This window comes from Anopheles merus, chromosome 2L (assembly GCF_017562075.2).
Source record: "Anopheles merus strain MAF chromosome 2L, AmerM5.1, whole genome shotgun sequence".
Classification (NCBI taxonomy): Eukaryota; Metazoa; Arthropoda; class Insecta; order Diptera; family Culicidae; genus Anopheles; species Anopheles merus.
Window position 1 is genome coordinate 12,779,632 of NC_054083.1, and position 27,475 is coordinate 12,807,106.

The 27,475-nt window shown below is 47.4% G+C and overlaps 1 protein-coding gene across 3 annotated transcripts in view; it reads left to right on the plus strand.

The window, feature by feature from the left end:
* LOC121591936 (homeobox protein araucan-like) overlaps positions 1–27,475 on the plus strand; it is a 98,479-nt gene that overhangs the window by 66,762 nt on the left and 4,242 nt on the right. For all 3 annotated transcript variants that reach the window (XM_041913047.1, XM_041913049.1, XM_041913050.1), the window contains 2 exons: positions 1,112–1,230; positions 21,003–21,325. In XM_041913047.1, the coding sequence (XP_041768981.1) occupies positions 1,112–1,230; positions 21,003–21,325 (442 nt within the window). The remainder of the gene's footprint in view (positions 1–1,111; positions 1,231–21,002; positions 21,326–27,475) is intronic.

Sequence of the window (27,475 nt, forward strand, 5' to 3'; positions counted from 1 at the left end):
AGTTAATATTCCCGATCTTTGTAATTCATTCTGTAATTCAATGCAGCAAGTTTTTCGGGGGGAGTTTTGTTTTCCTTCATTTGCTTGTTGTGGTGCAACGTGCAGTAACAAAACAGAAAGACGAAAGATAATCGCTTCTGAAAGCATACAGGTACAAAAAAAAACAAAAACAAAAAAAAAATAAACACACCATAAACAATCGGAAAACTCCCCCCGTCCCATTCCGCCGCCCAGTGGTGATAATGATGAAACGGATCCGTGGGCGAGGAAAAATAAACACCATGAGATGAGTATATTTGTTAATCATAAAAACCGGAGTGCAAAAAGGGAGCAACTACAAACAAGCATGCCTTGTGTCGTTGTTCTTTGGCGATGCTGCACACTCTCCCGCTCTCTATGGTTCGTGCTGCTGCTTATTATCTGCGCCACTCAATCCGGAATTGGACCTGCGAACGAGTGTGGGAACGAGGGGTAGAGGAAGGCCTTCGAGTGGAGCAGCAGGGAAATGAAATCACCACCATAAACGTACTTGCAGCATAAACGAGACACGCTCACTTGCATTCGCACTCGCAGTGCAGAGTGGGGGGGGGGGATCAAAGGAGACGCCCGCCGTTCTGCCGGAGTGCCAACCCCAGAAGGGAGGGGAATTGTTGCATTGCAAAACAATAATAAAATCATAAAAGTGTTAATTGTTTTGTTTTGTCCGGGCTAATTCGAGCGGACGCGGCTAGCGGCGTGGAATGTGTGGAACGCGGCAGGAAGCCCATCACCTATCAGCACGCCCTCGGCAGCGCTCGGGTTATGTGCTAATAATGCCCGCTTGATCGCAATCTGCCCTCGCTGGGACGAACGAACGAAACACAACGCATTGGCCTCATCTACTTAAGAAGCTATGGTTCGTTTGCCGTATGTGGCAGTATTTTCAATTTACAATTTTGTGTGTCTGTGATGCTTTCATTACCGAGCCAAACCTCCCCCTCCGAACCAAAAAAGGGAGTTGCCGAGAGTTCCGTTCGTCTTAACATAGGTTCTGCTGCTGCGAGCGCTTGAACAACAATTTGAGCATATGTTTTATCATCCTGTTTGCTTGTTTTCTCTTTCACCTTTGCAGAGCAACCCGTACGCCCTGAAGGACAGTGGGCCAACAAGTGATATGACGGCGTGGACTTCCGCCGGACTGCAGCCAACGACCGGATACTATCCGTACGATCCAACCTTAGCTGCCTATGGGTAAGTCGAATTGACACACACGCACACTCACATTTCTACAAATGCTCTCCAATGCTTGTGCTGATAAAGTATTGTCTTTTTACTCGCACATTCACATAGTCTGAAAAAAAATTGGGGGAAAACGCGACGAGGGAGTGAATGGGAAAATAATTTATCGGCGGAAATTCGGTCGAAGGACAGCACGCTCACGCGTGCTCGAGTGTAGAGTCTCCCTCTGTGTCCGCTGTTTCCTTTCCGGAGGTGGGCAGAGGAAGAAGAAGAACAAAAAAGTGGTTATCGAAGAGGATTGGTTTGGTGGATTGTGATTCAATTTGGCCACCACTAGAATCATCCCCGCAAGTTACCCCTGCTAACGAGCGGGAAAAGGAAAATAGTTACTTCCTTCCTGCACTTTCGCTCGGGAGGTTCATTATTATTAGCGCTACTTGTTTTGATGGAGTTTTCCCGCAATTTTCCACCCTAAGAACTCGTCCAACCGAATGGGCCTCACTGAATGGGCCAGGGAAGGATGTACATCTTTTTCTCTCTCTCTCTCTCTCTCTCTCTCTCTCTCTCTCTCTCTCTCTCTCTCCTTCTCTCTCTTTCGTCCATTGGTGTTGTCGATTCCTTTTTCCGACTGCTACCGTATGTAACGGCATACGTTACCTACTGGCCCGGTATCCTGGTGTGTTTGAGGTGGAAAAAGAACACATTCCTGCAGCGCGCCATAACTCATGTTTCACTTCCGAGCAGGATATCGCGTGAAAGCGTGGAGTGGTGGCACTGGTAGAGGAAACGAAAGATTGAGTTTCCATGCATGCTTCGGGTGGTTGTTTCGTGGCTTAGATTTGTGGTCACCATTACCGGGCACCGTTTGGGAACAAAAAAAAAAAACATCGTTCGGTGCAAGCGCTGGTATTGCAACTACCGCCGGAACATGGCGTGACGAAAGGTAATTCCTTTGCGTATTGACGCCTTTTGGGTGGCCAATAATCAAACGGCTTTGCTGGATCACTGACTTAAAACTATGTTGCACCCATAAAACGGTCTTTATCGATGGGTTAGAATTTATGTACAAGCTTTCTTTCTGGAGTTTACTATAATTTGCAACGGGGTTGGGAGTTGTGAGAAGGACCCCATTAGGGTACTACCACTAACACAGACACGCAAAATGGGAATGTTTTGCGATCTCCTCTGCATTATACCGACCGGGTCTTGTGCATTGTATATGCAAAACATCTGGTGGGCAAAAAAGGAGTAAATGAGTCGAAAAAAATAATAATATACAGACGCATTCTGGTTAATGAAAGTTGCAGTGCAGGGTAGAAGAGAGCTCGCAGGGGCTATCGGTGCATATAAACGATAACAAAGATTGGACGTTTGTACACGACAATCGCTCATTCGATCACCTTAACGCAACTTCGCACTTCCTTGCGTTACAGCGTACAAATTAGCATAAACACTCCACGATCGGAAAAGGGGCTGAACGCGTGGGGGCTCACTTTCGGGTATAACTAATTATAATCGAAAACCAGGCAACGGGGCGCTGGGATGGAATTTATGTGCTGCACGCGCATTTCAAAGGTCCCAATGTAATGGCAATAATGCATATTACGCCAGAGAAAACACTGAAAGCATCCGCCCCGTCAGCCCCGAAGTGGCACACCAGCTGATAAGAAAAATGGGCCCAAGTGAGCTGCAGATGATGCGACAAGAGCTTCGAAGCGCTGACCTTAAAGGAAGGTATAAGACAACGGTGTCCGTTTTATCGCGTTGTTTCAGTTATGTGGAAATTCCATTGTGCGGTTTCGCTGCATAGGCCGCAGCTGTATGGGCCAAAAAAAGGTGAAGGTGAGCGTACGGCGCGAACGGTATGCAGCCTTTTCGCACCTGTCTAAATTTCGTGACAGTTTTGCACCCCTTGTTTGCAGAGAGCCCGTACAAGCGATACGTCTTCGATAATGGACTTGAAACATGTGTTCATGTAAGTCAAGCTCACACGCACACAGCAAGATAATATTTGGCCTCTTCAGTACTTCTGTATTAACAAAAAAAACATACATTAAAAGCCTCTTTGCACAGGACATCGGTTGAAATAAACGTTAACATTCATTAAATTTCCAATAAACTGAAAATGAGTTGGAAATAGAAGGGGAAGCTTTCTTCCCCGATCAAGGTTAACCATATTCATTGCATTCGTGTTGGAGTACATGTGTAACGGGCTCTTGTGGGTTTTTTCTTCTTCTTTTCTTACGGACATGTAGCCCCGGCTTAATGTGCCCAGCTCATGCCATCGTGTTCGGTACATGCATCTATCAGTATCAAAGTGCATCAACCGTCGTGCTGTAATAAATTCTATTTTCACATTACTTATTTGTATCGTTTAAAATCAAGTTTTCTTCAGCTGCTTCTGGTTCGCCTTGAATCTTCATTAGTGCCGAAACATTAACGCAAATAAAATGAATATGAGAAACAAACCGGGCTAAAGGTAAAGTCAGTTGGTAAACAGCAACTGCAACGCTTCGGTGTAAAAGATCTACCATTAAATCTGTTCTCCGCTCTACTTTCGAGCCAGCTCCATCGCCAGCAAGAAACGTTGCCTTATAATCAGGGATTATTATAAATTGCAATGCGTGAACATAAATATCCCATGTTTTGATTATTACCATATAAATGCATTACACACACACACTCACACGTGCACGCATATTAACACATTGGATGCCCGCGCTTGGCGACCAACGACTGGGGTCCGTTAGCTAGAAAGTGATAATTTCACGTCGCTACAGCACTGTACTTTGGCAAGAACTTTACACTGTCTACCCAGCGCTGCGGGTGGATTGCTGCCGAGCGGAGCATTGCTGCCACCATCCGACATCCATAATCACGGCAAAATTATGCAACGCACTGTGCCCTTACGTTTCCTGGGCGGTCTATTGTCCTGCCGAACGTGGATAGCGCCCCCAGCTTGGGCACACATTTGCACAAAACTTTGCGCTGCCAGCCCGTTGCTGGACGCGATTGAAGTGTTGATGTGATGCGAGAGAGCAGAGGGAGAGATAGCACACAACTTGCATATGCACATTTAATTTTTAATTACACACCATCGCCCAGCTCGCTAGTATCAGTAGGACAGCATCTTTGCTATCCAACGCCCTCTCGCTATGCCAGGAGAGGGGCGTTTTGGTGATCTCGGATGTCGGGAATGTCTGTACATGGTTCGTGCCGGGAAGTGCCATTGCCAGTTGGGCTGGAGAGCACACGCGGGCTGGGCGATTCCGGTGAGAATCATTTTGAATAACATATGAAGCTATTATGTTGCAATTGGGAAAACACTCAGGGATTGGCACGGAAGTGCAAGCAGTCAGGCACAATCCCCATCGCACTCACAGTGAAACATGGAATGCTCAATGCACCGCCGCAGTGCAAGATTTGATCAATCCGTGCCGGCGTCCCGAAACGTATAGCACCTGTACGTGCGTGCGTGTGTGTACAACATAATTTCGCGTTGAACGACCAAGCCACCGACATGAAGAAAGCGGGTAAACTGGGAAAAAGAGCAGTCGTTTCTGTTTTGCTGGGCGATTGTGTGGCGGTCGCAGCTTGTTTACACCGTGCAGATTGCCGGTTGTAGCTGATTATTATGATGCTTTGGAGAGTTACGCTTGTGAGCTGATTAATGGGCACACGGTTGGCAGGTTTTGGAAGCGTCGAGAGCATCACCAAAACAGGAAATAGTACCCTCTTGGAGAGATTATACATTTAACAGCGTCACACATTGATTTGAAGCGTTTTGAGGTTCGATGAGCGATGAATTGGTCGGACAAGTACCGATGGAAACAAAACGTTGTGCTGTAGCAATTTTTATTGCCGTATCAAGTGCTACATGACAAAACTGTGCAGCCTGACCATTAAACAGCGACTTAAGCAGCTGAAAGTGCATGTTGGCTCGTCAAGCTTAACTGCGTCGCCCTCCTCCTCCACTCCGCCAACAATGCCGATACGACCCCGAAAGCTTGACGTAATGCTTTAATGGATAAAAATGCTCCCACCAAATACGTGATCCGGTTTTGGCTTCTAAGGAGCAGACTGACACCGACGGTACGCTCCACCACCACTGCCATCAATTAAACCGATACAAACCGATTCTTCATCATTCCCGTGTGCATTAAATTGTTATATTGACCATAAAAAGCAGCCATCATAAATTTTGCACTCACCAAACAAAACAAGAAAAAAGGATCACTTTTGGCTTTCCATCTAAGGTGGATTTTACTGAAGTTGATGCACCGCAGAAATGGATCAAATTTGTTCGGCACACTGTTTTCGGTGCCTTGCTTCTCTTTCTCGTTCATTATCTTCGCTTGTTCGTCCCGTGTGGGTCACGATTTGCGTGAGCTTCCCTCCTGTTTGCGTGCCCGCCGGAAGAGAAGAAGCCAGTTCAATCGACATACCAAATTCCTTGCTTAACATGCGATTGCCGTTTCGTGATGGGCTGGTATCAGTCACTCGCACGCTCCCGAAAAAGTTAGCTACCGTTTATACGCCACCCGCCAGCGTCGCAGGCGTTGCCAATGATGATGGTGACGCGATAGGGAGGTTGGTTTGTGGCCAATAAATATGCGGTGGTGATCCAACCCGGTGAGCTGTAAAGCTGTAACTGAGAGTGGAATAGGAGGGGGAAGGGGTGCGGGGATGATTGGATAAAATTTGTCATCCCAAAATATCATGTCTATTGTGGCCGGGAGGGAACCTCCGGAACGGGAGTGATGTTTGTTTGACATGCATAAGCTGAGGTTGTTTGACTTATCTAGTATCGATTGCGACCAGCTCTATGGACCCATGGACGATTGGCACGGTAGCAATGGTGATTAGTCGCCTGTTGACTTTCCGTGTAAACCGAGTAACCCGAAGTGTTGAGCTGGGTTTTAGGAATGTTTGAACGGGCGTGTGGCAAGCGATGGAGCGTTGCCGAAAGTGCTGAAGCTGGGTCTGTCATCTTTTATGTGTAATGATATATGAGGACACATTTTTGTGAATGAACTCTTGTTGCGGGCTAGATCTGTGGCGTTGCACACTCATTGCGGATACGAGGCGCTTACGAGGACCTCCCCTGGTCATTCCTGAAACGGCATGCAATAAATCATCCGCCTCAAAAAGTTTATCCACCCCTTCCGACGGCAATTGCGCCCAACCGTAAAGAGCACCCAATTATAGGTCCTACCCCCGAAATCATCACAAGCAAACAATCAATGGCCGAATAATTGTGCCGCAATTAAGTGGCTATAGATCTTTCCACTCTTGCTTGTGCTGTTGGCATTAGACTTATCGCATAAATCCTCCCTATCTTCTCCCGCATTGCAACGCACAAAAAAACGGGCAAGCAAACAGAATGATTCCGATGTGAAACCCTCCAGAGAGGCACAAAAACCTTCACGTAGCTACGTTTCAACACCGTCAAGGGCAAGCTCCAGCCGAGCCTAATGTTCTGATTTATCACACTTCGAAGTCTATTTTCTTACCGCCCTTCCCCGTTCCTCCACGGCCTAGACAACGTCCGCCTCGTCTGTGCTCGGCCATGTTTAGGATTTACTTTTTTTTTTAAATCGATCCAACTTGAGAAGCGCCAGCGAGCGCCAGGCTCAATGACTGCATATGGCTCCAGATGGTAGACGGTGAATCGAATCGGCCACCAAATGGAGATGAACATCGTGCTAAACAAGTGCAAATCATATTTATGGGTATAACTCACGTGCTCAATCAAAACAGACTCCCTAAATTGACTCCTTGCCAGGCACGAACGGAATCGGTGCCGGGCGTCCTTTGCGCGCCTTGGCTAAAGCGGAAGCACAAGATCCGTGTGGCATAGCGTTGGAATGGAGCGATTCCAAGAATCAATCTGATAGCGTTTGCACAACCTCGGCATCTATAGACCCACGCGCCCTCACACACAAACACACCTACAACTGGCAAATTTATCGTTCTTGGAGCGTCATTCCTCGCTGAATCCATCCCATCCGCCCATCGATCGGGTACTTTGGGCGCACAAGCCACACGGTGGAGGGGTCCCTTTTTCGATTTAATACCGATGAAAAATCGTGTTTCGAGCGTTCGGCGACCAGGGTAGGAAAACCGAATGAAAACGCCAATTTGAAGGATTGTACCGAAACTGGGAAATTTGTCAGCCACCCCTTAGTTGTGGGACCGGTGATCCTTCGCTGCCGTCCCGGCACAAAGGATGGCTGTGTGTGCTGGGAAACCTCAATCTGGTTCCTCCTCCGGCGCAAGAAGCTCCACGGTCTATTTTTTGTTGTTGTGTGTGTTGGTTGTGTTCTTTCACTTATGCTCGGGTGCGCTCGTTCTTCCATGAAGCGAAGCTGCTTTCACACTTTCCATCCGATGAATGCGCGGAAAACAGCTTTTTTCGCATTTCTTTTATTGCTGGCCAGCGGCACTTTACCATTCGTTCATGGGACTGGCACAGCGAAACCCGGAGCACGTGTTTGTGTGAAAGTGGTAGAATTTTCACGCGAGCAATTCCCCCTGTGCCGTACCGTTGGTAAACCGGGCGTATAGGAAAAATCGGCTGCCAGGGAACAGTTTTCATTCGATTTCACTTTTAACGACCATCATCGGGGATCGATTTCGGGTGTGGAGAGGGGAGGTAGGGACTATTGAAAAGCGAAGAAACATCATTGTCAAGTGGCACATGGACAGATTTTCTGAGCGGAATAAGAATAAGGTGCATTGAAATGGTGGGTATAGTGGGAGGCCTTGGTATACTTTCCTGCCCGCGCGTGTGCGTTGAAGAACGTATGTTAAAGTTGTACCATAAGCCGTCGTATCGAATTTCCCAGCTATTTCCGTGGGAGACTCACAGGCAGGCTGGAATTTGGGAGAACCTATCGTGGAGTAGGTCTCCTTTTTACCCCAAACCGAACACCTTAAATTTCAACAGGTTCCGTATCCGCATTCAATGCGACCTTCTTACGCGTTGGAATACATACCTCTCACCCTTGCTACCTTAATATGTAAAAAAGGTAGGGATTTTTCTACTATACTTTTAGAACCATTTGCTGTCATGATTTGGAGCAGTCTTGTTGAGAGCCTACGATCACGTTAGTTGTATATATTGATGTAGGGAATATTCATTTTTACCTCACGCCTAGTATGAATGCTTCATGTTTCGCTCTAGAGTGGATAAACTTTCATACACCGCAAAAAAGGTCGCTCTTTGTCAACGAATGAGAAGATGTAGAAGAGGATAAAGAAGCATCTGGGGATATTTTACCTATCGATTGAAGAAATAAGAAAAACAGCACACTCCAACGTGTGGAAAGATCGGAAATAAACCGCGTACAAACACGGCTCCAGGAAAGGATCCTCGCGACCGCACTCATTCTGCCTATGGTCGGGGAAAATGTGTTAGGGAAAATCCGGTAGCTGGAGGATAGAGAACGAATAAAAAAAAAAAGATACCCCCACCTCCAAAGGGACCGATGAATGAAGCGACGTATTCGATAGATCTTTGAAAGGCACTGGCACAACAGCAAAAAAGTGAAGTTCTCACAGTAACACCGAAGGACCGAAGCAACAACCGCACTTCGTTTCACTTGCAGGACACGCGCCTCGGGGAAAGTAAAAGTTTTTGAATTTTTTATGGGCTCTTAAATCGTTTTTCAATTTTTTATTGAATGATATTTTATTATCGCTCCGCGTGCGTTGCTGTTGTACGGATCGGGCGCGACGGAGCACCGGGCACCGTTGACGCGTTAAAGCGTCGGTTGCACTTTATCCGCACCGTTGTCGCCAGAAGTTGTTTGCGGAGTTCTCTCTGTGCGGGAAAGACGGATATTTGAGGTTTGTATTTTTGTTTTTTGTTGCCATTTCAATGTTGTATGGAATTCGTCCTTTTTTGTTATTGCTTATGCTGTTGATACAATTTTCAATCACACTTTCATGGGTCGATTTTTTGTTTTGCCCTTCGTTTTTTTTCTTCTTTCTTTGCGATTGATGGTCATTTATTTTCATTCGATTCGCGTTAGTAATGTTGTGTTGATGGGGTCGTTTCGGTAGCGGTGAAATTGATGGACGAAATTGAAATTGCAAATATGGTAATGAAAACGCTGGAACGTGTGCAGATATTTGAGCACTTAAACCCGTGTGGTTAGCGTGCGGGGGAAAAGCGATTGTAGCGGAATCATAACGATCTGGCTGGTTATGGTTTCTTTGTGACGATAATCCTGCGTTTCCTGGCAGGCATTTTAATTTTGATTTTACGATCCAACATGACCCGGTAACGATCACTGTATCGAGTCTGGTATCGAACGGCAGTGAAAGGTGTCCATTTTATGGCGCCGGTCGTTCACAGTGCATTATGCCGACGGGTTTTGGATTGATTTGGATGTTTGCTTGGGCAACGCAATAATCGTAAAGTCAATTGCAAATGGGCGGTTTGATGTGTTTGTGAGACATTTATAACTTCATAACAATGGTTGAAATATGATGGAAAGGCTCTGGCAAAATAATACTTTTTTGTTGAATTTCTTTGCATAATATTACCCGTATCGTGTGCATGTACATGCAAAGCAATAAAAAAAATGTTACTACAAATTTACCGACGCCCAATTTCTACGTAAATTTCATTATGCAAATAATTTGCAGCACGCAAGTTGCGTCCCATTTTCACTGTCTCAGCACGGGAAACGTGTCCCCCAGCCAATCTCCAAACAAGCTTGCCAGTCAATGAACAACGCAACGAATACTGGTGACAACAAACATCGAATCGAGATCAAACCCATTTCCCAGTGCCCGTTTTCCTGTAGCGTTCTTGCAAGAAGTGGTCTTGCGACCGATGCCGGATTGCCAGATTCTGGGGAACTCTCACGCCACACCAACACCACCAAAACTGGCGTTACCAACCAAAAACGGGCTGGCGACTGATAACGGCACCGAGATGGCGACAAGATGGGGCCGACGAGATTGAATCGAGCGCCATGCTAACGAGAAACTGGGCATCTCGGTCCCCCCCGGGGGGAGGTTTGGGAAACAACATTTTCCCCTGCGAAGAATGTTTCGAACGAAAGGTTTGGAACAGCGGATCCTACCCCTTTGGATGGGGTAGGCAAACCCCTCTCCGGACAAAACAACCTGAAGCCCCTTTGGTGGTGTCCATCGTGTCAGCGGTTGAGTAGTGGAGGGTTTCCGCAGGCTTCGATCGCTCGCTCGTTACACTCATTCCTTGCGATGGCTTGCGGCGATGTCCTCGACAGTAGTGGCGTGAGGCGCAGGACGAGGCGTCTGGTAGGTAGGCGAAGCGCCAAAGGGAACGGTGTGAAACTCGTTCCGTGTGTCGTCGTTGTCGGGCCTCCCATACGTCCGTCCGATCCCCGAAACGGCCCCGAAGTGAATCTGGCGGTGCAGTGTGCGCCGTCCATTGCATCCATCATTCCCTTTTGGTGGACGGGTTCCCTTGGGCGAACGAAGCCGGTATAATGTTATTCGCCATTATCATAAAATTAAATCGATTAGGCGCCGCCATTTTGTTTCACATGTATAAATTGAATAAATTTAAAGTGATACTGCACACGACCAGCGCACCGGACCGACCAGAGGACAAGACCGAGAACAACGGCAAACGACAACGATCGGTGGATGGAGATTCTTCCGACGGGCGTTCTTGTTCCTGTTGGGATGGCCAAGGATGGCTTTAAAGTTACGAGACGACGATGAAACGGGGGAAACCCCTCGACCGCCCGACGGATAGGCGGATAAATTTGTTCGCTATGAAAATGTGTTTCCGAGTACGGAGTGCCACACGATAGAAAGGAAAGGGTGATTGTATCGTTATTCTCTGCGGAAAGTGTGCGTGGCTGGGTGTGTGTGTGGTGACGCACGTATGTGAATACGCATGTGACAAACCCTTTTCTTTTGGGGCTATTGTACAACACTAACACAGCTGCAGAGGTTGATAGAAGCACGCTACCAGGGGAAACACTTTGCACACTAACACACCCGGCTCGGGCAAATCTCGATAGAATTTCACAAAACGGTAAGCCTCTCGTTCCAGCTGATGAGTAACCCCCGAACGTTACTGCCATCTCCTCGTACCGAGCATACTCAGTCTCAGTGCAAAAGCCTGAGTGTATGTGTATGTACAAAATGCTAATAGAGATAGCAATCTTCTCTACTGCCCTATCATCGTAGTCTTTCATTTTGCAAGGGCACGAAGCACGAGTAGGCGCTACAAACATACCCCCTCCTCGAGGAGCGTCTCGCAAAATGTCACTGAATGTAAAACAAAGCTGGCAACTGGGATTGATTTTGTTGATGTTTTCGTTCCCTTATCCAAACCGTTTCAAAAAACCCCACCCCACCCGCGTCCAAGGCAGTGTATTGCTGTTTGTCGTTTTTTACATTGCTTCCCTCCGGTGGGAAAATGGAAAGGGAGGAGGAAAATTTAAGTTTTCCATGTCCTACGTCACATCTTGTGCCGATACGCTTTGCTGGTTCCGGTTCCATACCCAATCTACCCATCTAGCCACTAACACATGCACCATGTCACCAACATTCTTACTGCTTTCTGCCACTGCAATGGGTACGCGAGCGTCCCAGAGCGTTGGAGGTCCCCGCTCGCTCGTTCGCAACATAAATGCGCATGACTATTTCATAACATGGTTTGTGCGCCCGTACTGCTGCTTGTCGTGCTGTTGCTACGTTTTTTTGTTATCGTATGTTTGTCTTCTTTTTTGCATGTATGTGTGCGTGTTTGTATGTGAGTTTGTCTTGTTTTGAATGTATATTGCAACCGATACCTTTCCCTGGCTGCCATTTCGCTGCGTGCTAGCTCCACTACGGGTTAAACTCCGGCATCCTGGGGTGGCGGCATCCCTCCGGTAGCTGCTGGGAGGTTGTGCTGCGAGGCTGTGAGGCTCACGTTTAGTAACGGCGATTTACCCGATCCACATTCCGAGCGTTTGCTTTTTCGGTTTAGGATTTAGGGGGGGGAATGGGGAGACCTCGGCAGCCGGATTGGGATTTTCGGTTTTATCGATGTGTCGTATGTCAGTAGATACCAGTGTAACAATGCTCTTCTGATGGCAGTGTGCGGCTGGTAGTACATGGTAGCTAGTTGTTTTAGTAAATATGGGGTATTAACGCGTGAAGTTCTTAAACTAACAGTTGAAATTATTTTACGAACAATTATGTTGCATTCCATAGCGGATTAACGAAATCAACAGGTCAAACGATAAATGTGGCATTAAGTTTCCCAAACAACGCTTGGGATTAATGTCAAACATTGGGTAAAACTGCATAATCTTGAATAATTCGCTCAAACATTCGCTTGTATTTGTGTTGTACAACAGTTGCCATTTCCAGCCATATGACCGCCAACTTGACTGTCAAAACAGTATATCGAACGCTATTGGCCACACTTTTGCCCGAGAGAAATACGCTTCATCACACTTTAGTCTTTTTTCCCCCGCCATACCCCACAAGCACAAACCATCAGCGCCCAAAAAACGTTCGCCCAAGCTCATCATCCCGCACCCACGGATCCAAGGGTGGCAGAGTAGGATCATGTTATCAGCTTGCTAAACACCGGATATTTGGCATCATCCGCTGTGTAGTGGTCTTGCTCTCGGGGAGCACTTTTGAACTGGCGTTATGCTACTACACACAACCCGAGATTAGAGGCCACCACTGAAAGGCAACCCTTGAAACGAACCAGGCGCAAACAGATTTCCGAGCTGGCTGGCTGGCTGGCAGGGAGAAGGGGGCTTTGGGTGAAAAATTCAATTTGTTTAGACGCGACATTTAACGAACTGCACGAAACAATGCGGTTGCTGGGACCTAATGGGGAACCGTGCGGGAAGGGGGTTCGGTGGGTGCAAAAAAAGGAGCGAGGAGCACAAGAAAAACAAATTTGACAACACACCACCGCATCCCTTAGGGGAGGAGGGAGGAAAGTGAGCGGTGCCGAGCTAGAGCAGGGCAGAAAAATGCAACATGCGATGCAAATGCAATTTTTAGAAACCATGTTTGATTCTGCTTTTTTCTTGGTTTTATTGTGTCGCTTCGCTGCGGATTTGCCCCACTCTACTGCTAGCATTGGCGCATGGAGTGCGCAAACACACACACACAGGTACACCGATAAACTTGGTCGTGTGGCATCTTCATCACTGGTGTGGCTTTGCATCAGTTCTCATTGCACACAGGAACAAAAAAAACCACACAAATGGGGAGAAAAATAACACCCAAAATAAAAACCACCATGCAACTCACCACCGTGTATCGCGTTCGTTTCAATGCTCGGCTAGCCAACAGGAGCGAGTGGCACGGGAAACAACACGAGACAGAGGCACGGTGGTGTATCGCAACGAGCATCTAAAATTAAAACCATCGTCATCGACGGGACAGCCATTTTAGAACGCGAACAGCCGCCGAGGTGACATTAGAGCGGTGACGTTTGCCTTTATTCGCTCCGTCGTTGCCGTCGTTCGTTAGCGAGTTTGCTATTTGGGTTGTCGTACACGAGATCGTTTAGATTTCGCTTTCCGCGCCCGGCCGAGCGACTTGCGAAAAACGCGACCTCGTTGAAAATCTCGCTCGCACCATGCAAATCAGCTGGCCGTATGGGGGGGAGGGCAAAACGGGGCGGCAGGTGGTGGTGGCAGCGTTGTGGGTATATCATCATATTCGATTCGCGTCTGGACGGACGCAATCTTGCCGCGTGGAAATTCTCACGCGAACGCGCCGACCGTTGACATGCCAGGAAGGGCGAGCGCGCGCGCCCGCGCGAGAGATAGAGAGAGCCAGCGAGAGAGTTCCTTTCTTGTGCTGAAATCTCACAGCGAGAAGGGGAAAGACGCAGCATCGCGGCCCCAAATTGATTGCTCCACCAGTTCGCGCAGCAGTGCAAAATGTCAAACGGGAAGCTGCGAGAAACAAGGATAACGCACCGGCGCAATGCGCGAATGGGACGGCGAGCAATGGCCGATGCACACGCCTCGCGTAGGAAGGAACGAAGCGGCCCGGGTGGTGCAGTTGATACATATGTTGAGCTTAATTGTAATTTATGGTACATGTCAAAAGTGGGCAACCCTTTTCCCCTTGTTTGCCCTTCAAAGCCCCACCATTCGGTGGCGTACGCGGGCGAGAAAGAGAGCACCAGCACCGAGCCTGGGGTGTGAGCACGAGCTAGGCGTCAAGTAAAAGTTTCGCTTGTACGTAGTAGTGTAGTACGACTATTAAATCTATTGTTTCACATCCATTTTTATGACCCGAGATTGGTGGCGCAGCTCCGAATACGACACGGTGTTAAAAGTGTTTGCCGGAGACGCTTTTTTGCGCCTCGTCCTTTTTTTTGCGCTAGAGATCTCTGGGCGGAGAAAGAGAGAAAAGACAGTTCTGAAGGGGTTTTTTCTTCTTTTTGATTCTAGCAAAAATGGAACGTTCTTAACGCCAAATAGTTTGTACGGCATGATCCGTGCACAGCAAAAGTTGATGATTTTCCCGAGGGAAACGGTATGGCTCGGGGCTCGAGGCACAGTCGAGGCAATGTCGAATGAAAGTGACTTCTCCAACGAAAACGGAAAACTTTTTCCTACCGCACGGTGCAAAATGAATTTAGTTTTCCGACCGGTAGCGTAGCCTTAGGAACTTTCGCTTCGGTTCGCTTTCAATTTTCTCTCCAGCAAAACAAAGCGAAGGTGTCGGACGGGTTAGGGTTGTTCGCCATCGGTGCTTTTGTTTTAAAGTTTGAATTCTCCATGAACTTCTGGTAGTCGTCGTCGTCGCCATCGTGGTGGTAGTTGTGCAAAGCAGTTTACGTTGATTATCGTACAGCCAAAGACTTTAACAATCAAGTGGCCTCCTTGTTTTCAATTGGGTGTAAAGTTAATCAATCAAAATTTCCTAGAAACTTTGTAGACTATTCGTTGCTTTAATATTTGTTGCTTCAAAAAATCTTTTTTTTCTTCTAAACATTATATTACTTCCAACTATAAATTAGTCATACATTAGTAAAAAGCTTTTTTTAGTTTTATAATATTTTTTTTACAAATCGACCTGGGTTATTGTGCTATCGTTTTGTCCATCATTGGAGCGTTTATTAACAAACATAATTGATCATATCAAATCGACGCATGGCATCGTCGTCTAATGTGGTGTTCTAATATCGCTCGTAAAACGCATCCATTAGCAAACCGTTAGCAACGAATTAGCCGGGAACAAGTGTACTTTACAACCTTATTCCATTTGCATCCGATGCAAATTGCGCTCAAATCGAGCGACATGCAAACAACAACCCCGTAACGTATGTTTCGAAATGCACCACCACACACACGCGCACACATGGACAGCATCAGATAAAATAAAACTAAGCCAATAAACGACTGCCCGAAGATGGAGCAACAAAAACAATATTTGTTCCTAATAATGGGCAATCAAATGCACGTAATATCATCGGCCATAGATTCCCTATTGTGTGCCTCTAGTAATCTCTCACATACAAACTCACGATTGATGGAGGCAGACGGCTTTGCGCTTGGCGACTCACACGTATGTGTATGTTTGAGAGAGAGAGAGAGAGAGAGAGAGAGATAGAGAGAGAGAGAGAGAGAGAGAGAAAGAGAGAGAGAGAGAGAGAGAACCCACTGTCAGAACTGCATTGTGATGTGTGGTGGAGGGAAAATAAAAGTCACACACCATGTAAGGCTCCCCAGGGCTAACGGGGAACAGCAACAGTGCATTACCAGCCCACCGTGTTTGTATGTGTAGTAGTGGTGGTAGTAGTACTGGTGTCGGTGCATTGTAATTAAATGCAGACGAAAATGCATGTAATTAATACCTAATCAAATATGATAATTTGCTACTACCTGACATGCTAGCGGCCGATCGTCACTGCACTTGCATGGACATATGCGCGCGCGATTGTATATGGTATAAAAGTGGCGGAGCACGCACCAGAAAAAGTGCATTTCAGTGTCCGGCGTTTTGGTCGCTGATTGTGGCCAGTTGATCGAAACCGAACCATCATGACAAGGCAATGTCATTAGGCATCAAGGGTTTTGCCTTGAGCTCATTGCATGTATGGGTTATGGAAAAAAGAATGGTATTTTGCATGCCTAGTTCACTGGGAAAAATACGTCAAAGGGTATGCAAAGCTTTAGCTACAAACTACATCACAGATTTGAACATACAATATGTGTGATTCTTATTTTACTTTTTACTATAATGGCATTAAATATTGCAAAGCAACAGGCCGATAAATAATGTATCGGTTTGATACACGTGCAGCAGTGATTTCTCATCTTGTCATTCCCTTCGGAAACATGCTTCCTGCAATAAAATATCCATTCTCTAATCTAATCTTTGAGCACGAATTCGAACCACCGTCAGCGCAAACGACAATGTGGCTATCTTTATGCGTGTTGTAGCAATTATCAAAATTACTAATTAACAACCACTCATAATAACATGGCGACGATAATGAGCGTGTCTGTCACCTGCGAGTGTGTGCTTCGTGCGCAAGGCGGAAAACTTTGTCACCACCGTCGGCACACCGGCGGCACTGCACATGCAAAACGTGTACAGCGATACGGACAATCTACCGGTGTGGCAGCCATAGCTTGTTGCATACGGATAGACAAACGAAAATTGCAAACAGGGCAAACAGGAACTGCATGTCTTGAAGCGATTTAGCAAACGAGTAGGACAGCGGGAAAACGATACGAATCGCACACATGTTGATGCATCATCATAAAACATGTGGTGAATGAACATTGAATGCGCAAGTTGTTCAAGCTAGTTCGCAAGCTATTTGCTCACAGATTTCTCCATGTATTATCAAATGCAGCCATTTTGGCTAGTTTTGTCAGCTGATATGGTGAATTGGTTTATGTTTCACTTGGTTGTTTATGACACTTCAGATTAGTGCGACTCAAGATGTTAAAACAAATTGACACAAAAGTTACAGTGCTAAGCAGAAATCTTTTTGAAAACTGTCGGATGACGCGTTTAAATCGATCCATTCAACAAGACAGCAAAAAATGAAGCTCAATGGTTAGCTTTATTGTACAACAGACGATAGTGGGGTGTGGGGAACCCTCCTGTGAACCTTTTCGACTGGGTGGCTTAATCATGGATGATTTATACGCAGCGAGCGTAGCCTCCAGCGTGCAGTGGACACAGTTTCAGCAGCATTTTAGTGACTGCACTAAATGAAAAAGAATTAAACAAAAATAATAACCTTCCCCCCAGCCAGCCCACATTTGTCCCACTGACACAAGTGATGCGTTGGGGAGAGCCCTTCACGCGACACGGCAGTGTTTGTGTGCTATGCACATGTAACCGGGGATGAAGCCATTTTTGCGCTTATTTTTCAATTTGCCAGTTCGTGATCGTGTCTGTGCCTCCTGCGGCATTCCTTCGCCTGCTGCGCATCCCTAAAATCAAACAGGCTAGCAGGAGAGCGGTTCGGGACAGCATTGGTACACGGTCGGTCCGGGGGAATATAAATAAAATTAACTGCCCGAGCAATAGTTCATCTGACACCGCTTCTCTTCCATTTCCCTTCCCCACCACTGCTATACATTCCAAAACCGTTCGCGCCCCGAACGTGGGTGATAATGAATGCCACGCAAACCGCCGTGGCTCGCTCGCGCTGCGACAACCTCCCCGTGGAGTGAATAAGCGCGAGCAGCGCCACATCACGAGTGCAATCAACCGCGAATGTCCGTCCGGGAACAAAAATTAGTACACTACACCACGCTAAGTGCACACCGCGCACCGATAGAGCGCGACGGATGGTGTGAGGACTAATTTTCATATTTCCAAATCCTCCCGTTCCTCTCGCGCAGCAAACTGGTGGGATGGCGGGGTCTTATTGGGAGGCTGTAGATAATGCGTGACTGGAAACCGCATGATTGACAGGGACTGATGCACCGAATGGTGATGCGATTTTTAAAGCACTCAGTGTTGTTGCGATGTCATCCTGCAAGTGAAAGCCGTAACCACAAACCGTGAAGCGTCGTACTTCAGTACGGGCTAGTTCTGCGGTAATTGTTCCTTTTTATCCCCCTCGATTGTGCCGCAGCTGTGTTCGTTTGGTCAGCTTCCTTTTACCCTGTTGTTGTTGTTGTCGTTGTTGTTATTGTTAGAAGCGCCATTTATTTAACAAACGATCAGTTTTAAAAGCTTTTTGAAAGTCCATGTCTTTGTGTTCAAGCGTGTTTTTTGTCACATCTTTTACCGTTCGCGTGCTTGCGTGCTGGATCCTGTCTTCATATCGTGCCTGGTGGCCGATTATTATTCAACTTTAATTAATTGGGACTCATTACCGTTATTAATCTTGATTTTTTGTTCCGATCACCTCCGATGCACGATTCCTTTACATCAAGAATAAGACTGATCTTGTCGGTTTTGGTTGGACGTTGGCAGAATGTCTCCCTTACGGTCTGATGTTGCGTTTGAAACGCGCGGCCGCTACGGTTTCTGTCCATCGCCACAGCAATGGCAACATTGAATGACCAGAAGCAGGCCCGAGAGTCCGAGGCACGAGAGAAGCAAAAGAAATGAGATACGATAGGAGAGAAAAAAGAAACAAGATCAAAATCGACAACAATAATGCGGCTTGAGCGGTCTCCACGGTAGCCGCTGCTTTTCACGAACGTTGCCTCCCTGCTGTTGTGCGCCCGAACCCAGCAGCCCCCGATGATGGTTGCGATTATCGGCAGTGAGTGATCTCCCGCCCCACTACCGGGCAGGATCAGCGAGCGCTGCTTGGGGAGATTTTCTGGAATATGTTCAAAGACATACACACAAACACACGAACGCGCGCGGACACGGGCCGCCAGCAAGCGCCGTCCACTCGCGATCCAGCCGTACGATCCGATAACATCTGTATTTAGCCACGGAATTGATGCTCATTTGGTTTATCAAATAAATAATACGATCCAGCGAGCCTGGTGCGGGACGACACCAGACGGCAGGTGGGGAGACGGAACCCCCGAACCAGTAACAGTGCTACTGGCAGCTACCTCACCTGGTAGTGATCGTGGCCACCCGAGGTGGTCCTTCTGGCTCACATCTGGGCTGGGGTTGTGAAGAATGCGATCGAAGTTCTCACTTTTGTTATAAGGACCAGGGAGGGCTTCCACGCGCAGCTACTGGTCTTGATGCGGAAGAGCGTGCGCTAAGGCAAGCGCACATCTGGGAAGATCGATTTAAATCTTCACAAGAGATTGTCTATTTCGGCATAGCAGCGGGATAGTTGTTCATTGTCAGGCTTAAATGGTGAGCGGTACCAAGAACAGATCACTCTTATCACGCTACGGTGGGGATTAACTAAATAGGGAAATATGTCTTCTGTGCTTTGTTCACGATACATCCTGATCAGGGGATTACAAAACCATGCTTATCTAGCGCAATGCGCTTTGATCTGGATGTGCTCGATCGCTTTTCGCTCACCTATTGTACCTTTTTGATGGAGCGGGAAGAGTCCGAACATTGGAGTGGACGGAGGTACGGTGGTAGAATTATTGTTATCATTTGTTAAATGATGATGAATTTATTAGTCACGAATTGACCTGGAACTAATATTTCAGCTTGAATAAATTACCCCTTTCGAGGGTCATAACTCATATGGCCTGGTCTGGAAAGAACAAACAAACCAAAACTAGCGACTGAATTAAGACGGTGGCAGGGTGGGTTGGTTCAGGGCTGAAGAGAATAGAAATGCATATTCGATTAACTTACTGCCGGTCGGCAAAAGACAACGATCCGGATCCGGATGAACGATAACATTTTATTCGCCCGAACGATACGGAAGGCACGCCGGGAAGGGCTCTTCCCATCGAAACAGGAAAAACAAGCTCGACATTCACGACGCGCGTTCGCCTAGCGCACATACACACACAAAGTAGCCAACCTGTGGACAAACTAGCAAACAAACAGACAAATAAATAATTATTTTACCGCGGGATTTATGAACCACCGAACAGCCGAACGTGAACTGGGCTTGCGTCACAGGCCACTGGGCGGAAGGGAAGTTCGCTCTTCCTCTTTAATACCACGACCACCGACCGTGGTATGATCGACCACTATTCGGGGCACAGGCATTCCTCAAGACGCGGCTGGGCCAGACGCCCAGCGCAACGTGTGACATGTTTCGCGCCGTCCCTTATGGGGCTGTCACATTGGTCCCCGTTTTTGGGGGCTGGGTGAGCGTTCGGCTAAGGTGTATCCCGGGCCGTGCTGGATGGGTCAGCTTCCACCCGCTGGTTGCATGCATGATTTATGATTATGAATATATTCGCCCGAGAGAGGCCCGCGAAAGAACCCGAACGAAGCACGGGCGTATGGAGATAGAATAAAACGGCCATGGTACGCGATGAAGCAACCGCACCGGTTGTTGGGCCGGCTTGATCGGTCGCTCGGGCCTGAAGGTCGCCTGGAAGAAGAACTGTGTGCGCCCCCACCGATCCAGACAGCCGAACACAGGCGCGAGCGTCGAGCAAAGACAATTTGTCATTTTAATGGTGGTTATACTTCTTCCGCTTATTTTACTGAATGCCTGTTGGTGGTAGTGTGCTTGATGTTGTGCAGAGATGTGTTTGTGTGTCTTAAGGTTCTTATTTTGATCCCAAGGTTTAGTTGTAGCCGATGCCAACCTTAGCGATTTTTGATACAGAATTTGATTTGTATACATTGTACTAGATTGTTTGCAATGGTGTAAATACTATTTACCGATAGTTATAAACCAATCTTTACTTTTCCTGCTTCCTTTCCAGATACGGTGCCGGGTACGATCTGGCCGCCCGCCGGAAGAATGCAACGCGCGAATCGACCGCAACGCTGAAGGCGTGGCTGAACGAGCACAAGAAGAACCCCTACCCGACCAAGGGCGAAAAGATCATGCTGGCGATCATCACCAAGATGACGCTGACACAGGTGTCCACCTGGTTCGCGAACGCCCGGCGGCGGCTCAAAAAGGAGAACAAGATGACGTGGGAGCCAAAGAACAAGACGGACGACGACGACGACGCGATGGTGTCGGACGACGAGAAGGACAAGGACGACCTCGATCCGGACAAGGGTGGTCGTGATCATAAAGGTAAGCGGACGGAAGATTCCTCCAGAAACGTGATGCTTTTCCCCTTGGCTTCGCTTCACTGTGCACACAGAGCACGGGACGGCCGGATAGGTCGTGCCTGTATCGTGCTGCTTGCGGCCGTGGGTGTGAGTGGCCAATTTCTTCGACACAACGGGCAGCCGAACGGCAAAACAGCAGAACGTTGCATTTTTCCTAGCGTTCTCACGGGAAAAACCAACACATCCTCCCCGGAATCATGCCCACCGCCAATTTCCCATCGCAGCTCGCCGAGGGACACCGCGCTTTTCCTTATTTTTCCGCCTTTCCTTCGCCTAATGCACGCGAAGATGTTGATGATGCTGTTTACCTTTCTTATTATAATCATCACTCTTCCTTGAATGATTTGCACGGGGAGGGCGGCGTGTGCGCCTTCCTGTTCGGTTTTGTTTCGCGCTAATGCACCCCATACGCCTCCTACCAACCTGCCTCAGTATCACGTATGTAAGCTAATTCACACACACACGCACGGGCGCGCGCCTACGGAGGGAAACAAAAGCAGCAGCTCCGAAACATAACATCATCGATAATGCTACGGCTAAGTGATGATTATAATCACGGCGGGAAAGTCGAGCGTATCTAGCCGGATCGGATAAGGATCGTAGGGCTGGGGCTTGTTTGCTAACAGGATCAAACCAAGGGCTGCCAGCCCTCGATTCCCTTCTCGGTCGCTCTCTCCCTTGGCATAAAAAGAATACTTTCTCTTTCTGAATGCGTCTGAGGACATTTCTCCCTTCCAGTGTGGGCAGACGAGGCCGGAAGACTGAGGGACGATAATTTACGACGTCGGCATACGTTTCGCGCTGGAAAGTCATTTATAATATGAAACTTTAATGTGTTTATTAAGAGCTGACGTAGACTGCGGCAAAGGGGACGAGGTTGCCATTGTATTTAGCCCAAAGCAGACAGTACAGCCACTATTCTAGGCGCCCGGATGGAGGCTGCCCAACGGCGGTAATAATGAGCAGTGCGGAATGAGATGCTTTTTTGCTTTACTTGCGCTCGTCGTGCAACGCTGGCTTTAAAGGGAAACCCATCTGGAGGTCTGTCGGGGATCCGAGGGATTGGTGCAGTACAATGCCAATACACCCACTGACGGAACGGTTGCTAAAGTGGCCAAATGAAGCTGCCGTGGTGAATTATGGAGCAGTTTAAAGAATGTCTCATGCCCATTTTTAGCCCCTCGGGCAGTGGTACCATCTGGGTGGCGGTAAAATTCAGTGCTCTCGCAAAGCACTTTGATCGATTTATTTCATTGCTTACCTTTAAAATTAGCTAAAAAGAGCCTGGAAAGATTACTTTTTCATGCATGAAGAATCCTATCGAAACAAGCTGTCAAATACGGCAATGATGGATGGCTTTGCTTTTTGTTTGAAATTTTACCCTTCGAGCAATGAAATTATTATTTTAACTTCAATGGATTTTTAAAAGTTCTTAAGACAAAAAAAGTTTTAAGCAAATAAAATAAATGATGAACTCTGCACAAAGAACACTCATTTTTTAAACACAGTCAATCGACATCGTAAAATATGATGCACCTCGAACGTGCTAATTTAGTAGAGCTCATCAGCTATTGAATATTTGACCAATATTCCTCATAAAAGTGGCCAAATCGTTAGACCTCTTCCATCACAATAAGAAAAGGGATCAACAACAAACTTTCCATCACTGTTTCGTAAAGTAGAGGTCAAGATGAAAATGTACAGCCCAAAGACGGGTGGCTCATCCTTATATTTATTGATTAAATTTTAAAATAGGTCCATCAAGATCCAACAAACGGCCAATCCCGGCCTAGCTAAGCAAGAAGGATCACATCTTCCTTCTCGAAACTCTATTTAAACTCCGGACTCTGCCGCTACCCGCACAGGAACGGTAGAACGCTCTATGTAGGACTAATCATATTAAATTATAATAAAGTTTAATTTTCTATTCAACAACCCTTTTATGGAGCGGGGTGTATCTGTGCTGACGCTGGCGAGGATGCTGCTATCCCCTATTGGTCCTTAATTTAATTTGAATAATACCCATATAGCCCGCCCGTGCTATCTCTGCTTTCCCCGTCCTTGCCTATCAATTTGCATTTTCACTTTCAAATTGGTTCCGAATTCGAATCGTTTTGCCAAAGCGTCCAATTCGGTTCCTCCGTTCCCACTCTTCATTTTGCCGGCCTGTTGCCGACCTCGGATCTGAAAGAACAGTGCGCAATTTTTGGGTTTTCCATCGACTCTCCCACACTTCCCCAGGCGCGTTCGCTCCAGCGTAAAAATTAAATCGACCACGGCGGAATGAAAAATGCCTCCGAACCGAGCATTTAATTAATTGATGAAATCGGTACGGTTTTAATTAGTGATGAATTTTCACCGACCCCGAAAAGTGACACGGTTTCATCGCCCGGAAACCATGGGCCGGCGACGACGGTAGCTAGCAGCGAATGTCGCTGTCGTCATCTGCGCTTCGCCGGATCGGTAGTGGCGGGGCAAATATCAAATATAAATATATCTAATGGCTAAAGATTCGCTGGCCGATCGTGTACGCTCAATCGAACGAAAGTAGGGAAGCTTATGAAAAGAAAAAAAATACGGAAAGGGAAAACGTGAGGAAACAGCTGCTAATAGCGAAACTAATCCCTCGCGTAGGACCAGCATCCTGGCGCACCGAGCAGCGGAAACGCGTCGCGTCAAATCTCGGCTGTCAAATATCGCTCAAAACATCCTGCCCGGAATCCTTGATGAATCGCTCACAGTTTTTGCGCGTGACTCAAATTGAACAAATTGAATATGAAAACTAAACCTCACCCCGGTGTAGCGATAATCCATCGCCATCTGGGCTGCTGCAGTCGTGCAGCTCGCAGTCCTCGTGCACGGATGCGGATCCTAGCGCTAGCCCTTCCCGAGAGTTTGAAGAGGATCGACCGGAACCGTCCTCAGCACGAGCTGAATCGAAGGAGGTGACCGTCTCATCCCATTTTATTCTTTCCAACGGTCGTAGAAATTAAAATCACTTCATCCAATTTGACAAACGAAGACGGGAACTTTACTGTGGACGGCTGGCTGTCAGAAAACGCTACGACCGTGCGGGACACTCGCAAATGGAATCATTAGGCAATGCATAAAGTGCGATAATTGAAACGAGAGCATCAAAACGACACTAGAACCCAGTGCCTGGGCTGTCCACATTCCTGTCTCCACGGGAAATCGGTATCATCTGTTCACTTTTCGGTCCTACCGCACCGCCCGGCAGGACTCCGACAGCTCTAGGGGGAAGGTCATATCGTGTGCGATGGTTTTTGAAACTGAAACTTGCCACTCACTCCAATAACAACCGCCGAGGCTGGCAAAGCAAACCCTCGGGAGAGTTTCCCGAACACTCCGATAGACCTCCGATGGGCCACCGTGATGAGCATTACCTCCCGACGCTGGTAGAGCAAAACACTTGGAAATTTTAGTCCCAAGTTCCCTGCGGGCTTATAAAAGCCTCTTTATCAAGTCGGCTGTAACAAAAAGCCAAACGTTTCTGACCGAACTTTTGTCGTGGCCCGGTTCGGCAAAAATTCACCAACTTCCGTTCCCCTATTGCCCGTTCCCACCCCCCGGATGCCGGCCGCTTCCCGGAGGCCAATGAATATCTAAATAACAAGTGGCATTTTCACTTAACTTAATCGGATAATGGATATATTATCACGCACAGTCATCAAGATTTCATCCCCTTTGCATTCGTCTCTCCTCACGACAGCCATGCCCGACCCTCAAGAAGCTAGGGCGAGATTTTCGGGATAAAACACTTCCCCTCGCTGCTGCAGGAGGGTCAGGACCATTGTCGGCGACTGCTCAATGCTGTGCGGTCCATCATCGAGGAGGGTGACTGCTTTGTATTGCTCTTTTTTTTGCGCTCGCAAACGAACAGCATAAGAACAGCGAGCTGGCCGCCTGGAGGGCAGTCGTTCCCCGGGCTAAAAACCTCGAAAATCTATCAACATCAACGCGGGAAATGCGAGGGACAGAGCGTGGCCTCAAATTCCCATATGGCCCACCGTGGCTTTTCCGCTTCGGTTGCGTCAACACGACAAGGAGAGAGTGCAAAGAAGCGAGGAACAAAAAAAAAAGACAACACCCCGGTGCAAAGTTTTCCCTTGCGTGCCTTCTTGGAAAGCGGTGTTAAAGTAGGGTACGGGGGGAAAAGGCCGGCGAACAGTCTCCGGTCTCCGCCCCTTGTCGCGTGAGCGGAAGGTTCGCAAATTGACTTATTCCGATTTCCGATTGTTGCAAGGTGTCAGAATTCTCACTTTGATTTGCGTTCGTTCGCTGTTGCTCGGCCGCGTAAACGCTTGATAGGCTCGGTTGGGCTGAGTTTAGGAACGGCTGCAGAGGATGGAAAGAGCGTTCATGGTGGGCTGGATGGATGGGTGTCCGATTTCATCACCGTTAGAGCAGGTGGTAAGGATTCGAGGCATCTGACGGTTTACGGTAGGGCTAATGGTTTTCCTTTTTTTTTGTGTTGATATTGTGATGAGCACTTAAAACCTTCCGTTCTTTCGAATGAATCTTTGATGGGTTTCGTTTTACTTTTATTTGATACATCGGTGTTTGCTGCTAAGCGAATTAGGCTAAACAATATAACACGAGTAAGACGCTTAGCTCATTACCATATGTGATCATGCTTTGATGGTCGCTTTCATATTTCAAACGTTAAGCCGTTGATGTACTGTAAAAGGAAGAAGGTTTCATGAAGTAAAAAAAACCTCGTTGCATTAATTGTATCCAACGTTAATTTTTTTAAATATGAAATAACTGCGCTCATTCGTCAAACCATCCAACCAAATGAATGAGCCTACTTAATAAATTACCTTCACTTAAAGCGTACGATCCTGTTTATCAGTGCACATTTTGCCGGTAGACTCCCTTGTTCAGTGTTTAGATTTCATCGATAGTTCTCGCTAAATAGCACGCTCGATCCATCGTGCAATATATTTTCCCGCTCGTTAACGGACGCACTCGTTGATTCAGGCCGACACCCTTAACTACCCTCTGCTGGCTCAACACTAAACTCACCCTTTTCCCTTCTCTTACCACTTCCCCACCGACAGCGATCTGCGCACCGAGCGGAAAGGGCCAAGGGGTTGCGCGTTGTGGTGGTGCAATGTTTTCAATTGAATGAAAATCACATAATATCACTTATTAAGACTCAATTCATTTGCTCTCCCTCGCCGAGCTAAAACAACCGTAGCGCAATCCGAGTTGTGCAAACCCTTCGCATCGTTATTTATTTCCCGAGGGGTGCCGTTTGACGCCTCGGTTTGCGTGTGTTTGGCTGGGCTGGACCAAACGAACCATTTCACACTGGCAGTGGCGGGCCCTCGCAAGAACGCCTGCCTGATCGCATCCTTTGCCGGGAGGGGACCGAAAATAGCGTCTGGTTTGCAATCCCTAGGTTTTTACACCGCAACATCGAGGGTGAGCATCCTGCAGCCTGTGTGTTTGTGTGTGAGCGAGGGCTGTTTTCATACGACGGGTTGAAGTCATTAAATCTCTCGGTGTCGAGGACGATTTCGGGCGCGTCGCCCCAGGAGCATCGGGGTGTTTACTGTTATTAGATTTAATTCACCATATCAAATTGTTGAAATAAGTTTATTCAGGGTCAATGATTTTTATTAGATTTGGAAAAACGGGAACCATATTTTCTTTGCCCGTGTGATAGCACGGCCATCGGGTTTCCGTTTGCCGAGTGCGTAGCGGCAATTGATTTTGCTTTGTTCCAGCATTTGTGACCAATGTGATCGTGTTGGCTGATAGGATGTGGTGAAATTGTGGTTAGCGAATTGTTCGTTTCGATGGGAAGGCACAATGGTCACCTCCTGCTGCGAGATGGAGAGCAAGAAAGAGAGAACGAGTCGAACGTGTTCGTATGACAACAACTTCTGCTGACTCCACGCACACTCTGGTCGGAAGCAAACAACAAGCATACTGAAGATGTGATTTATGGTTTTTCTTATGTGTCACCAAACGAACTATCGTACTTGCTCTTGTTGTTGTTGTTTGATCGTCTCAATCTCCGCAAGCCCGCCGTGGCGTTTGCGTACGCACTGCCATGCACTTGGCAAGTAAATAGCTGTCGACA